At 43.9% G+C, this 15187-nt stretch overlaps 1 protein-coding gene and 1 long non-coding RNA gene across 3 annotated transcripts; both read right to left on the bottom strand.

Moving 5' to 3' along the window:
* Positions 1-1311: 1311 nt before the first annotated feature.
* Positions 1312-4055, bottom strand: LOC149354736 (uncharacterized). The gene is made up of 2 exons (XR_016291379.1): positions 3800-4055; positions 1312-2426 (listed from the first exon to the last, which is right to left on the bottom strand). It is a non-coding gene; the product is annotated as an uncharacterized LOC149354736 (long non-coding RNA).
* Positions 4056-10449: 6394 nt separating this feature from the next.
* LOC149354737 (uncharacterized) lies at positions 10450-13586 on the bottom strand. Of its 2 annotated transcripts, none has more exons than XR_016291380.1 (4): positions 13281-13586; positions 12635-12752; positions 11581-11995; positions 10450-11103 (listed from the first exon to the last, which is right to left on the bottom strand). XR_016291380.1 is itself a non-coding variant. In XM_089583498.1 (4 exons), exons 1-4 carry the CDS (start codon positions 13355-13357, stop codon positions 10488-10490), a joined length of 678 nt encoding a protein of 225 aa, XP_089439624.1. In that variant the 5' UTR covers positions 13358-13586; the 3' UTR covers positions 10450-10487. The 2 variants fall into 2 exon arrangements, 1 of the variants encoding a protein (XP_089439624.1); XM_089583498.1 differs by lacking the exon at positions 11581-11995 and having other exon boundaries at positions 10450-10574; positions 10708-11103.
* Positions 13587-15187: the final 1601 nt, after the last annotated feature.

Consider the following 15187-nt stretch of genomic DNA (forward strand, 5'->3'; position numbering starts at 1 on the left):
CCCTGACAACAGAAGCATACATTTCCGTGTTGGCGTTTCACTTAATAAGAATAGGACATATACCTCATTAGCATGCTCCAAGGCACCCATCTTTTGCTTTGTGAACATTAACTATGAAGTGTGCCTGCATGCAGACTTCACGGACTTAATATAAAAGCATCTCACGAATGCACGGTGTAGAGTGGCAATTACATTATTCCATTCAAATAAAAAAAGGCTGTCAATAACGCTATTTAATTTCAGTGTTTGAAGAGGTGCTCAATCTTGTTAATTTTGTGTGACATTGAGCACACAGCACTTATCAAATGCATATAGGCAGCTACACCACTCATGTGATGCAGGTACGCACCAAAATGTGAGAGGTGAAACAAAATCTGTTCTGCCCATTCCTACAATTCCTTTGCTGTAGGACAACAGTAATACATCTACAGCAGCACCAGGCAGCTCCTTTAAATGCAGCAAGATTCCTTGTAAGAGGGAAAGGTTTGATGTTAGGAGACGTGAAGTCGGCTGGGAAAAAATGTCTTCACATATGCTACTCAACACTGGGGAACGGGGCAGATACAGAGATGGATAGTGAAGGTGGAGGGTGATGCCACATTACAAACAGCTTAAAGGGAAGCTGAAACGGTTTTTTGAGAATTCGAGGTTATTCAAGAATTCGAATCTATCAAGCTTCTAGACAAAGAATAGAAAGTATTTTTGCGACAGCATTTAAAATGGTGACATAATCGTTGATTAAAACCGCGATGATGTTCAGGCTTCTCCTCACTACGCTGGAGGAGTGCGAGGAAACTCGGCAGTGACGTCATTGTTGCCGAAACTTCAATGACCGCTGCTTACGCCAGCATGCTGCTGTGTGTCGTCAGATGGCGCCAAACAATGCATCGTGAGCTTCACCTTGGATGGCGTCGGTTTTCTTCCATGGAATAACCGTTTCTTCGCTGGAAACACAGTACCGCCATACGTGACGTCATTATCGGGGTCTCTGCCCGTCGCTGTGCACTTCAGAGAAGCCTGAACGCCGACGACGACTTTATTCGGCGATTACGCCACCATTTCAAATGCTAGAGCAAAACGATTTCGAAGGCTTTACCAGCACATTTTGCACATTCGGCAAGCTAAAACTGCTCGAATTCTGAAGCCGCTTCAGTAGCCCTTTAATGCAGTGTGCAAGACACTTGCTTTATTCGCTTCATGCAAGTTATTATCATAGCGTGCACATACACAGGCATTATCTAGTGCACATGTCATATTAAGCCTGAACATGTCTCACCACGGTGAGGCCAAGGAGCTAAAGAATAGGACATATACCTCAAAAAACAACGGTGAATTTTATTTTTATTTACAGATACTGCAATCCACAAGGGATTTTAGCAGGGCGGGAATACAACGCAAACGCAATCAAAGGCAACACAACAGGCAAAGTACACTGCCAGGTACAACAACAAACGCCATAACAATCGCCATTTTAACACAATGCACTAACCAGCAAAATATGAACAATCAATTTTTTTTTGGTGTGTGGGGGGGGGGGGGGTCGTCAGCAGAGACTGGCGGCAAACAAAGAAAGGGAGGGTTGAGTTACCGCAGTATTATTTAAGTTATTCCAGTCAGTTACAGTCCTGGGAAAAAAAGAATATTTAAAACAATTATTTCTTACTTGGAATGGCGTCATAGTTGATGCCTCTGCCTCGTGGCATATCCAGAAGAAAATGTAATTATATCAGAGATGTTAACGTTGCAATGTCTATTTACAATCTGATACATAAACTTTAGTCGAGAAACTCGATTACGCTGGGTTAGTTCAGGCAAGTTGGCTTGTCTTAAAAGTTCTGTGACTGACGTACGGGAGAAATTATTATAGATAAAGCGAACCGCCTTTTTCTGCACTCGTTCAAGCTTTTTAATGTTAGTTTGTGTGAAAGGGTCCCAGATAATTGCGCCGTAATCGAGTACCGGAAGTATAATTGCGTTATATGCTAGTAAACGGACATTGCTTGTAGACAGCTTTAAAGCTCTTCTGAGAAAAAACAATTTACGATAAGCATTAGCGGTTACTTTATCGATGTGCAGATTCGATTTGAGGTTGTTAGTTATCCAGAGACCAAGGTATTTGTATTTGAAGTTACAGGTACCACAATTAAGAAGGAAGAACAGCAACAGAACAAAGCACAAGCATGCACAGCAGCAAGATAACATACAAGGCAGGCAAGAAATGCAAGGCTAACATGGCCTTCAGCACAATATTTGAGGAAGGCAGCATCACAAACAAGCAGTGGTATTCTGGTAAAAGATTCATTAATGCAGCATGATAACACTGCATGATGTGGATTGGTTTGGGCAAGCCCTGTGCACTCCCCGAGCAATCTACAAAAGGCCTTAGTAATGTTTCTTGCCTGATGTGCAGGTGTATGACCTTCCGTCTGTACAGGTGCCCCAAAAGTAATACGGAGCACGCGAGCGGTGGCCGAAATGGAAAAAACTGCATGCCAGCGCGCTCTATCAGCACATGCGCGGCAACGAACTAAGGGGCGTCGGCACATCCGGCTGACCCATCTCGATAACTTGATGCTCGCCTTATCGCCGCCACGAGCGAAGTTGCGATGCTACCATCAGTGCTCGCCAGGGGCACTTTCAATACATCATGCAAGCGTTTGTTGTTTGTCCGCGCCGTGTAGAAAGTGGCGTTCGGCAGGTTGCACTTTTTGCTTTTTCAGGAATGCCACCATTTTCGGCCTGCGAGACCGCCGTGGTTCGCTGTTCGCTTCGCGGCGAGTCTGTGACAGTGAAAACTGAGCAAACTTCACGTAGGACACAAGAAGGGAAGACGAGACACAGAGACGCTGATATAACCATGAAACGTCTTACTCTGATCGTCTTCTCTTTCTGCGTTATGAAGTTCGCGCTGCTTTTATCGTGATGAACCAAGCTCATGATGCGTTTGTCGAGTTTGTGCGCAACTGAACTAAGTAAAGATCACTTCCGTTGGCACAAATTTGCTTTCTTAGAATGGAGGAAAAAAAGACAAACAAAAAACGAGCTTGTCTCTCATTTAGTCGTCCCTTATCGGCTACATTTTGCAAACATGCAAAGAAGAAAAGGCAAAAAAACAACTTCCAAAGGCACTTTTCATGCAAACTTAAACTTTAATGGCGGGTGAAGCTCCCGCTCACGTTAATGACATCGACCATGCGTCGATGAAGGGACCCGTATAATGAGTCGACGTATCTGGGTGCTCTCGAAGGTTGTCCAGTGTACGAAAGTGAATTTGTGTGGAAGAAAATGGTCTTGAATTATTAGCCCACTTGCTATGCCGTTCAGCACCTATTTTTATGAGACAGCACATACATGCTACTGTTTTTGTTTTTTTGTTTGTCATGCGTTCCCTAGAGCGAAGCAAAGTTGTCACCGCATTTGCCAAAACGTTGCTCGAGTGGTTATACTCGTCAGCGCACAAACTCGCCGCCATGTGTAGCACAAACCGGCTGCTCCACAGACAAAGATAATGTAGGACCTGACGAAGCGTAAAGCGCACGGTGCCGATGGCAAACATTTTTTCACGGCCCGGACGAACAGCAAACCATGAGGTATTGAAAGCGCCCCTGGCGGGCAGGGATGGTAGCAGCGCTGCTTCCCTCGTGGCGGCGATAACGCGAGCATCAAGTTATCGAGATGGGTCAGCCGGATGTGCCCTCGCCCCTTAGTTCTTTGCCGCGCATCTTCTGATAGAGCGCGCTGGCATGCAGATTTTCCATTTCTGCCACCGCTCGCATGCTCCGTATTACTTTTGGGGCACCTGTACACACCTGACCACATGCATATAGGGGCCATTGCTGCTTCTCTTTGAGTGGTAGATCACAATGCTGTTAGAAAACATTTACACCCGACAATGATGCAATAAAGACCCTGTGATATCACTATTGTGCACTGCAGAAGAGAAATGCTGAATGAAACGCGATCACTTCCAAAGTAGTTTCCTTTACTGAGCATTAATACAGACAACCCTCTATACCCACTCAAAATATGACGTCTACAGTTCAGTGAAGGGCACTATACCAGATGTAGGTGCTGAAATGACGCAAATGCTTGAAAAGACACTGGGGACAAATCAAAGTTGCTCTGCAACAGTAGATTACCACATTCCAATAACAACGGGCCTACCTGCAATGAGAACAAAGCTTGTGTAGAGCTCAGGGATTATTTGTTCAAAGAAGCAGTTCAAAATTACCGTGGTGAACTACGTTGGCAGGAAGGTTATTACAGCCCATGGTTGGTTGGTATTAACTTTATTGGTCTCACTTCAGTGGATCAGGTCAGGGTGGGTGAAGGGGTGTTGAACAGGACTGCGATGGGCCCTCAGGCCACTCTAGATGACGGGGCACTATTTGGCTGCGGTGATCCTCAAGGCCAAACTCATGACGCAGAGCTGTAGCTCTGCACATTGCTGCGCAGAGCAGCCTCCCACCGCTCCTGCGATTCTCTCTCTTGAAAGGGAGGTTTCAGTTTATTTGGGCAAGTTTGATATGTGGGTTAAAAGCCTTCTCTGCTGCTTGGGCCTAAGTGACAAGTTGGAGATTTCTCCCCTCTATATATGTATGACACTCCCTCGCTGCATGAAAAAAAATATAGAACACTTAAAATGTCCAGGGATGAGTGCACATGGACGGTGAACTGTTTTTTTTTTATCATGATTAAGGCAGTTTGAAAGATAGTAAGGAAGACTGACTCGGAGTTTCCACGAGGAGAGTGTCAATTTAATGCATAGAAACTAGTCATCACCAATTTAATGATAGAACAGGTTGCAAAATGTTGATGAAATTGGAGTCATTGGAAGTGCCTGTGTGCAAAATTTAGGCCACCTGAAAAATTAGCATCTTGTATAGCTTTGCTGGCTATTTTCTCTTCAAGTTCAACCAGAAGTACGAAACCAACCCAAGAAAGGTGGAAATAGGTTGCCATTTTTTTCACACTATAAGAATAGTTTTTTTTTTATTACTATCAAGTAATATCATTGGTATTGTATGGTATGTGATGGCACCAAACTAGTGCTAAGTTATTGGGTGACATATGCAGCTCGCAAAGAAAGGTATGGAAAGCTTGCAGACACCACTGAAAAGGAGAGAGGTTTATAACACGACAGCATTAAGGCTGCCATTCAGCAGAAAACCTAGTGTTACCCAGCTAGGATTGTGTCAAAAAACCTGCTTCACGTGTGTATGTCTTTAGTGAAAGTCAATGAAAAGAGGAGTTGTAATCTGAATCAAATGTCAGCACTTGTCTGAAACTACTTTACTGTAAAAATAGAGTTTATGTACAAAAAATTTCAGTAAATTTCTGTACGCCTTGAAACTCATGACTCCTGGATCGCCAGCCAGGCATGCTACCAACTAGGCTGTATAGGCACATTGACTTTGCTGAGGTACAAAGGGGGGAGGCAGGTAATGTGTGGGTGCTGTTGGCTTAGTTTGAAGCTTAGTAATGTTGCTGAGGTACAAAGAGGGGAGGGGAGGTGCTGTTAGCTTAGTTTGAAGCTTAGTAATGTAATTACTGCAGTGAACTAGCAATGTGCCATTTAGTAAGAAAGTAATTACAGTAACATTATGTAGGTGAACAGCAGTGTAGAAGAGATCAAAGGCAAGAATGTGGAACTTGTGCTGAGATAATTGTGATAAATGCGTGAACATAAATGATGAACAGTGACTGTGTGTGTGAACAAAAACCGCTGCAAGAGCCATAAACACTGTCGTGTCATGCGCATGAATGCTGAGCTTAAGTGCCCCCTCCATTTTTGGGGAGCGAGAGAAGTTGCTATGCCTCTTAGGGTGTTGCAAATTGTCTAAAAGGAGTGAGATGTCTTTTACACGCACAGTGAAAAGTTTGTGGAAGCCAGTATTGGCTAAATAATTTATTTTCACCACTGTCCTTCATCACCCTAGAATTCATTATGCAGCCTAACTTCGAATCATTACCTAGTGCAATGTTACATATTGACGAATATGTCTCATGTACAAAGATAAGAATTTTTTTAGGACAGACATGCCTTTCATAAATATTTGACAGTGGAGTAGATGCACATTACTGCTGCCTAATTTGCAAACAGAAGAATCCAGCAGTCACCTTTGCTAAACAGAAAAATGGCAGCATGTACACTGATGGTCCAGTCACACTAAAGGTGTAGAGGGCAAACAGGTTGTCTAGGATTTTTCTTAAAATGACCAAACAGCATCCCCAATTTACATGAAGCAAAGTGCAAGGGGACGAGTCAATGAAAATAAAATCTAACAGTTTCACTGGGAGGACAGGTGGGCAGCGATCTTGCTATACATGCATAGAAGGTTGATAGCCCAGCAGAGAAAAAGATCCTGGACCACAATACCCAGAAAGAGAAAAAGATCATAGACCTAGGAACACCACCTGGGAACACCACCTGAGTAACCCAGAAAGATCAATAAAGTTTACTACTACTACTATGAGCTATTTCCAGCAGAATTATTGAACTGGATCATGCCTTTCCAGCTGCAAAATGCCATTTGGAGCTTTATTATTGAAATACACATTACATCCAGCTGCATAATTTATGCTTCCAGTTACCTTCAAATGAATTAATGTAGAATTTGTAGGTTCTCGTCAGGAGTACAAATGTCGGCTAGAAGATGGGAACGGGTACATGTGTCAAAACGCTGGCCAGGCATTGCATTTTCATCTGGCAAAATGACTATGAAACAATTGCGTGACATTTCCTTAAGGAAAAATAGTTCACTGATGTATAACTACATGCAGCATGTGAAAGAAGCAGTTGAAAACAAGCACACAGAGGCAACCAAATATCATCAGGCAAAGCACGTTGTGATCTTATCACAAAAACAGTGCCACACAAACATGTTGCACCCTGAAGAAGAGATGTTGTAAATGACTAAAGACAGAGCGACCATGCTGTATGTTGAGCATGTTGTGGACTGCTGACTCCACAAACATTTATTTATTTATTTATTGTTTCCTCAAGAGTCCACAGGGGACATTACATGAGGGGTGGCCAAACAAAAGAGTTAATATGAACACAGATGGTCTTCAATGGCGGTTTTGAATGGTCGCCACTTCGGATGGAAGGTCATTCCAGTCATTGGCTGTTTGAAGAAAAAATGACTTTTTATATGTTTCGGTGTGGGCCCGTTCAGGGTAGACGGCGTTAGGGTGACTATTACGAGAAAAGCGATGAGCGCGTGCTATCGGGGCAGTTTCATGATCGGAAGTGTGACAAAATTTATACAGCGAAAGACGGGCGATTTTACGCCGACAGGCCAGTGTTGGGAGATTAAGCTGAGATTTTAGTGCTGTAACGCTAGTATAATGAGAGTAGTCTGAGCAAATGAATCTGGCGGCACGGTTTTGGACTGCTTCGAGCGTGGTGATTAGGTTAGTATAGTGGGGATCATATGCAGCACATGCGTAATCAAGTTTAGGACATATGAAAGTTATTTAAGCAAGAAGCTTAATGGGAGGGGGAGCTAAGGATAGGTTACGGCGCAAATACCCTAGAACTTGATTAGCTGAATTGGTGGCGTGGTGAATATGATGCGATCAGGCTAAATCTTTACTTAAATGGATACCAAGAGACTTGTATAAGTCAACGAAATAGGATAGTTGAGAATTGTATAAGTATTTTCACGGTAGTTGCGCCGGGGATGGAAAGAAATAAGTGACGTTTTACTGCCATTTAGGGACATGAGCCAAGTACTACACCATTCTTCAACGCGTGCGAGATCTTCTTGAAGAATGGTGGCGTCGGAGGAATTATGTATTGGGCGGCAGATATCGCAATCACCCGCAGAGTCGGACATTAGATCTGATGTTAAAGGGTAAATCATTTATGTAGATAAGGAAGAGAAGTGGGCCTAAAACGGTCCCCTGAGGGATGCCAGACAAGACAGGTGAGAGGGATGACGAGTGTGAGTTAACATGAACAAATTGATAACGATCAGTAAGGAAGGCTCGAATCCAATCCAGAACTAGGGGATGAAGGTTTAGGCGTGACAGTTTAAGAATTAGGCGCGCGTGTGGGACTTCATCAAATGCTTTTTTCAAAATCCTGAAATATTGCATCCGTGGGAATGTTACGATCTAGGCATGCGTGTATATCATGAAGAAAAAGAACAAGTTGCGTGTCACAGGAATGGTCTTTACGAAAGCCGTGTTGGTTAGAATGAAAAAAGTTACGAGATGATAAAAACTTGGCAGTATGAGAATATATATATTCCATAATTTTACAACAAACACAGGTTAATGAGATTGGCCTATAGTTAAGTGGTGAAGATCTGTTACCTTTCTTGTAGACTGCAATGACCTTCCCAATGCGCCAGTCCCGTGGTAATGAGCACGAAGAAAATGACTGCTGAAAAATCAGAGACAATATGATATTGCAGAGGTCTTTGGTGTTTTTGAAGATTTTGGCATTGATGCCGTCAATACCGGCGGATGAAGAATTCTTTAGTTTATCGATGACCTTGGCGATGCCGCGCGGTTCAAATGCAATGTTGTCAATAGGCGTGTGAAGAAAACTGGGTGCATCAGGGAGGTTATTTAGTGGTCCATTTGTGAATATAGAACAAAATGCGTCATTTAGGATATTTGGAACCTCTGATTCGGAAGAGGAAACACCAGAATTATCAGTCAGAGAAATTATGCTAGAAGTGGAGGGGCAAATAGTTTTCCAGAAATGCTTCGGCTTTTTATGCAGTATGTTAGGCAAGGTGGATGAGTAGAAGCTATTCTTAGTTTTGATGACCTCGGTATCGTAATTAGTAGCGGCAGTGTAATACTTCTCCCAGGCAGTAGCCGTGCCTGTAGTTTTAGCTGCACGAAATAATCGCTTTTTTGTTATTTAATCTTTTAAATATTTTATTATACTATGGAGAACCAGGACGTTCTGTTACGGTTATGGTCGGAATATGTAAATTTATTAGGCGTTGCATTTCGGACTTAAAGAGTAACCAGTAAGATTCAAGAGAGCATAGTGAAAAACCAGATGAAAAGTTATCAAGGAAAGCAGCAAGATCGCAATTAAAGCCAACGTAGTTACCTTTATTATAGAGGGTAAGCGTTTTCCTGATCTTTTTCGCGTTTCGCAAATCACGAGAAAATGTAGCATGAATGGCCATGTGGTCGCTGAGCCCTTTAATGTAAGTGATGGGTGAGAAGCTATTAGGTTGTGACGTCAGCACAAGGTGCAGAATATTAGCAGAATGACCTGCTAAACGAGTTGGACAGTCGATTATTTGATCTAATCCAAACGTAAGGCAGGTGTGAAGAAATTCACACTCAGGGTTAGATTTTGAAAGCGTGGAAGCAAGATCAGATCAGATGATAGATGGAAAGTTGAAGTCGCCAAACAATAAAATTGGAGTATTGGTATAAAGGGTCATTAGCGTGTTTAGGGCATCATGAAACAAGGAATTAAATAAAGGATCATGGTATGGGGGCGATAGCATATACCAATGAGAACACGTGGATAACATGCATTACAGCAGAGCCAAACTATTTCCAATTTGCTTGGAATTGTCACACGTGAGCAATGTAATGATTGATTACTGGCAATGAGAACCCCCCCCCCCTCATTTCGCTACAATCCACTCGAAATATATCAAAATTTGGAAGGGAGGGTAATATCTCAGTGTCGCAAACAGCAGTGGTAAGCCAAGTTTCGGTTAACAGAATTACGTTAGCAGAACATGCTGCAACGAGGTTACATAAAGCATCGCGTTTTGGGATCACAGTAAGGATGTTAGTGAATAAGAATGATAATGGGGAACGGTAAGTCTGCTTCGCAGTGTGTTTCTGTTGAAGTGCTTGCTAGGGTTTGTGTTCAACTACATGATTAGTGGTGCGGTCAAATACATAAGTCTTACTTCCGGATATCAACTTGTCATGGCGTAATTTAAAATTGAGCCCTTCATGTTTACCATAGTCATAGAGGCGTTTCCGCGCGAGACGGGTGTTCGGAGAATAATCCTCGGAGACGCTGAAGCCAGTACCTTTGAATTTGCTATTCACCGATAGTACATGCTGCTTGTCTTTAAAATGAACCAATTTGACGATAATCAGCCGGTTTTTATTTGGTGAATAAGTGCCTAGTCGGTAGGCACGTTCAATGCTGTGAGGTTCGAGAGAAACGTTTAGGTACTGGCTGCAGTGTTCAGTGATTATTTTTTCTGAATCTTGCCACAGTTCATTGTCGGAATCTTTTATACCATAAAATACTAGATTGTTTCTTCGTGCTCGGTTTTCCACATCGTCCAGTCGGGCAGTCAGTGCTTCCGTTTTAGCCATGCATTTAGCTGTAATAGATTTTATATTTTCGACTTCAGGTTTCATTGAGGAGAAGGAAGCGCAGTCTGCTTCGATTTTAGAAAGGCGGTTATTCACTTCAGTGAAAGCTTTTTCGTGGTCGGATAAAGATGATTTGATTGATTTTATTTCAGTAAGCATTGTTAACTGCCCGTTCTGGACGTCCTAGATGGCTTTAAGCAGGTCAGATAGGGTTGGTTCAGTAGGCCCAGGATTGGATTCGACATCACCTGCCATCAGAAGCAAGTGAAAAATTACACAAGAACATTCATAGAAAATACTACATGCGCACTGTGGGCTTGGCAGCACGAATAAAAGGCGATTACTTGAGCGTTTTGCATACAAGGAATGGCAATTGCTCACCTGTACAAGCAAGAAGGGAAAATTCCGAAGGTAAGTGAGGCCCATCGTTTCCGTGCCGCCAAGCCCACTGAAGGTCGCTTTGCTGTGGAAAGGGTTTATGAAGACATGCCGAAGTGGTGATAACTGGATCACGAGGCAGGTTCCCCGATAATGTGGTTGCAGCTGATTTGATTGATGCAGGGCAGGAAGACGCACATGCGCACGTTGGGATGCGCGGTGGTCAGATGCGTTGGCCACGCGGCAGCGGCACTCGTCCGAGAGATGTTGTTCCTGTTCCCAGGGAAGGCGTTCCAAGGCTGGAACGTGAGCACGGCCACCGCTGTCAACGAGGGGCATCAGTACATGGCGTGGCGCACCGGCAGGGTCCTGGAAGCGAGTGCAGCAGAGGCCAAGGAGCTGTACAAGCAAGAAGGGAAAATTCCGAAGGTAAGTATGGCTCATCGTTTCCCTGCCGCCAAGCCCACACCAAAGCGAACAGAAAAGCACTGGTGAAATCATGTCCAGTCAACACTCTGGTGCTAGAAGGAAAACATTTTGGTTCCTTCCTGCCTTTCACTGAACTTAAGCACCAAATAAAACGTGCGTTGTGTACAAGCAGAACACATAGAGAGGTACCACACGAAGGAATGTCAGTTCTTCACAATCATCAAAGCATGTGTTCAAGCACACACTCAGCAAGTTGGCACACGGTAGGATTAAAACACATGAAAAACTTCCACACTCACAAAAAACTGCAGCACCAGACAAAACAGATTTCTACTGTCACGGATACCACCATTATGGTCCTATTTAAAGAACAGCACCAAAATGATGACTTCCCCAGCTTCCTAGCAGTATGGTATCAAACTTGAAACAGAGCAAATGTATACTGACTGCTTGTGGCATAGCTGCACGTGAAAACCATGGCAGCGACTGCAATTCCCACAAGGAGCTGATCATACACTTCCTGTCTGTCAGGTAGAATCCAAATGGTGCTGTGTCCTCCTCCTTGTTGTGGATGTTGGTGCTCCTGCGATAATCACCACTTGCCAGTGGTGTCATGGTCCTGCAGCTGAGTGTGGATGAAGATGTTGTGTTGGACAATGAGAGCTGTGCTGATCTTCACAGAGAACTCTTGACCATGCCTTACCATGACCATGACACCTTTTCAGACGCCTCATGCAAATGTTCAGGAGACGGTGTTAGCACCCAGCTAGGTAACGACTCCAGCCGAGAGGCGAGCTAAGATGATTCTGGCATCAAGGCTCCCGAGCACATGAGACCTCATGGTGAGAGTGGTCCACGACATCTGTGTAAGATGCACACCATCACCTGCGCGTTAATCAATGCTGTGCACTGAAATCTGCCAAAAAGCTAGACATTGGGTTTCCAATTATGTGAAATTGTTGAAGCTACAAGTTCATCTACAGTCTAGTTTTAAGTACGAATGCAAAATATGCTCAGTGCAAAACCAATCATTAGTATCAAAATGAACTGTTTCCATATAGCTACAGGTACCTGATCACAGATTTCCCAAACTGATGGGCAGAAATAATTATTAGTCTTTTTATATTCATGTAAAGAAACCCACTACAAAATACACTGCAAGGGAGGGCACAAGTTTAATTGTTTATGACTACCTTTAGTTTTTTAGTATATGCATTTTGCACCAATCGAAATGAGGCTACCTTGACATTGTGGTCACTATGAGAAATTCAAAGCCACAGAACAACACTGCGTGTCACCCACACCTATCTCTGCTGTCATCTGAAAAGTACAAACATGATTAATTTACATTATTTTCATGTGCGGTTCTATTTACACTGTTCATCCTTGCTCAATAAACTATATATAAATGCAACCAGATATCATTAGCCGCATGCAATCTTATCGCAGGTGAACACGTTATCCTTTCATGCCTGCCACAATACACTAAACACGTGCTCACCAGTTTGACGATTTCCATGCGGGCAGCACATGAAGAGAGAATGCACACAAATAGGCCATGAATGGATCCCGCGCAGACTTCTTGTGAGCTGGAAACTTCACCGGCAGGAACAGCACACCTGTAAATAAAATGTACAAGACAGATATATATTTTTTTTCCGCATGCCCTTAGAGAAATAATTGTTGTCACCCTCCTGTGGTCATTTGCACATGGCTGCTGTGTAAGTGGTGATGTAACACTGTTATGAAAATTTCAGCTTAAATAGCGAAATCAATTTTGTGTGCTGCTTAAGCCAGGTTATAGTATTCTTTTAGCGTTTCACAGAATTTTTTTCCACACTTAAGGAAACGACTCCTTCGAGCTGATTTCACAAATGCTGCCTTTCACATTCATCTACACCAAAAACAAAGAAATCGACCAACGTACTAGCATGCTAGGCTTTGTTTTCTGAACTTGGCTGTGTGTGCAAAAACTTAAACATAGTATGGCGCAAAAACAATGCGAAGTGTCGAATACAAATTTCAGATTAGCTGCATGCACCCTGCACATACTCCTGTGCTTCCATTAGTCATTTCAGGCCTGCATGCAAAAGGAATGAGAATGGCGCTACACAAACTGTCAGCGCTACAGCTTTCATTTTCCTTACCTAAATGATGCTGGAAGCGTTGTCACCTTGTAACTTTCCCAGCAGAGTTCACACTGTCTTGCTGACACCGCTGTCATCAGGTACTCTAGTGCACAAGGATGTCTCGTCGAGAAGCCCGACACATTCCAGGAGTCTGTTACTAGGCCGCGCGAACACCCTGTCGTGTCATCCGCTCATCACGCGCACAAACTCATCCGTTCAGCGACGTTCGGCACTGCTTCTCGCCCCAGTGCAGCCTTGCATAGCCACCACACCATATGCCTCGTCAGGTGATTGCACAGACGGGCTGTCTAGTCAGAGACAACTCGAGAGTCGCTCATCTTTCCCAGTTCTAGGGTTTAACAAACGACGACTGAATGCAACGAGCACCATCCACACGATTATAGTGAACTAGAATACTCACACACGATCCACACCGCCGGCATCGCCATTTTCTCGTTACACTAAGCGCACGGACCGATGAATTCTCACAGCGAGCGAAGTTGTTGTTGTTGTTGTTGTTGTCCTCTAGATAATGGCACGTACCCACTGCGGGGGATTGGCCAAGACACAGGCGGCAACTGATAGGTGCACAAAATGTTAAACAAGAAAATAATGGTGGTGAAAATAAAATAATTTAAGACTTCACTACACTGATCTCCACTAGGGGCTGGATGGCGCATCGAGCGCCCGAAAGCGATGCCACCGAAAGTAAGCGGTCTTCTCCCAGAAGTCAACCTTGGGCAATGCACGAAAACGGACCTCAGCACGGTTTTTCAGTTCCAGTTTTGTTTTCCCACTTAGAGTTCCGTCTTTTCGCCGTTCTCGTCTTTTTACACGACAATGCCTACCTTCTGTGCCGTCAACTGAGCGAAGAGACCAGTGAAGTCTTTGGGAAAGACATTTCAAAAATAATGATCCATTGTATCGCAATGGGACGACACTAGCAGACGACAGGACGTCGCTACACACAACAAGTATGAAGCTTCGTCTGCTCAGCTCTGTGCCGTCCCGTTGCGCCAGCGTCGCCAACGCTTCTCTTTACTATGATGCTTGTTCCCGCGCTAAAGCCCAAGTTATGCTATCAGTGGGGAATAAATATAAGAAAAAATAGGTGGAAACATTCACCGGGCAGCTGACTTTGCAGCGACCATTTTACCGAATTATGTTTAGATCGAACCGGAGCGAGGGTTAGGTTACTATCTGAGGTGTGAACGGTGTTCCGAAGGTTCACATTAGGGCCTCTAAAAGGTATGGTACAGCTTTTCGACAGAGCGTGTCATGTACTGTTTCGTATTGTAGCAACTTAAGCCTGAATGGTTTTTAATTCGTGGTGTTTGGTGCAGTTGACTTCTAACAGCGCACTGCAGCATTCGTCTTTCTTGTCAGTAGTTCCTCTCGCGCTGTGACTTTTCTTTGCTGCACGAAAATTCGGTTTTAAGATGACCTAGCCTCATCGTCATTCCACTACTTTTCCTTCACGCTCGGAAGACAAGAACCAGACAAGAACATATATTGTTTAATGCAGGTACTCCTTTCCCGCTGCCGCCGCGGTGGCTCAGTGGCTATGGTGCTCGGCTGCTGGCCCGAAAGACGCGGGTTCGATCCCGGTCGCGGCGGCTGAATTTCTTTGGAGGAGAAATTCGAGGCCCGTGTACTGTGCGATGTCAGTGCACGTTAAAGAACCCCAGGTGGTCGAATTTTCCGGAGCCCTCCACTACGGCGTCTCTCATAGCCTTATACCTGTGCCACACGCGCAAAAGAAATGGCAGTAAATGCTTAAGGCCTTAAGTTTGTTAATGCCATTATTTTCGGAGTTGGTGCTACACGTCCACTTTTAATGCCATTATCGAAAGTGACGATGACGATAACGCTTGCAAGGTAGTCAAAAGTTTCATCTTAATATACACATTCCTAATGAGCAGAAT

The sequence above is a fragment of the Amblyomma mixtum genome, chromosome 3, assembly GCF_055824585.1.
Source record: "Amblyomma mixtum isolate Tamu chromosome 3, ASM5582458v1, whole genome shotgun sequence".
Taxonomy (NCBI): domain Eukaryota; kingdom Metazoa; phylum Arthropoda; class Arachnida; order Ixodida; family Ixodidae; genus Amblyomma; species Amblyomma mixtum.

Bases quoted from the DNA above. Each gene is read 5' to 3' on its own strand.
- LOC149354737 (XM_089583498.1), bottom strand. From the start codon at position 13,357: ATGACAGCGGTGTCAGCAAGACAGTGTGAACTCTGCTGGGAAAGTTAC. The intron at 12,753-13,280 runs GTAAGGAAAATG...TTTTATTTACAG, and splicing joins ACGCTTCCAGCATCATTTAG to GTGTGCTGTTCCTGCCGGTG. The intron at 11,104-12,634 runs GTGAGCACGTGT...TTGCTTGTACAG, and splicing joins GCATGGAAATCGTCAAACTG to CTCCTTGGCCTCTGCTGCAC.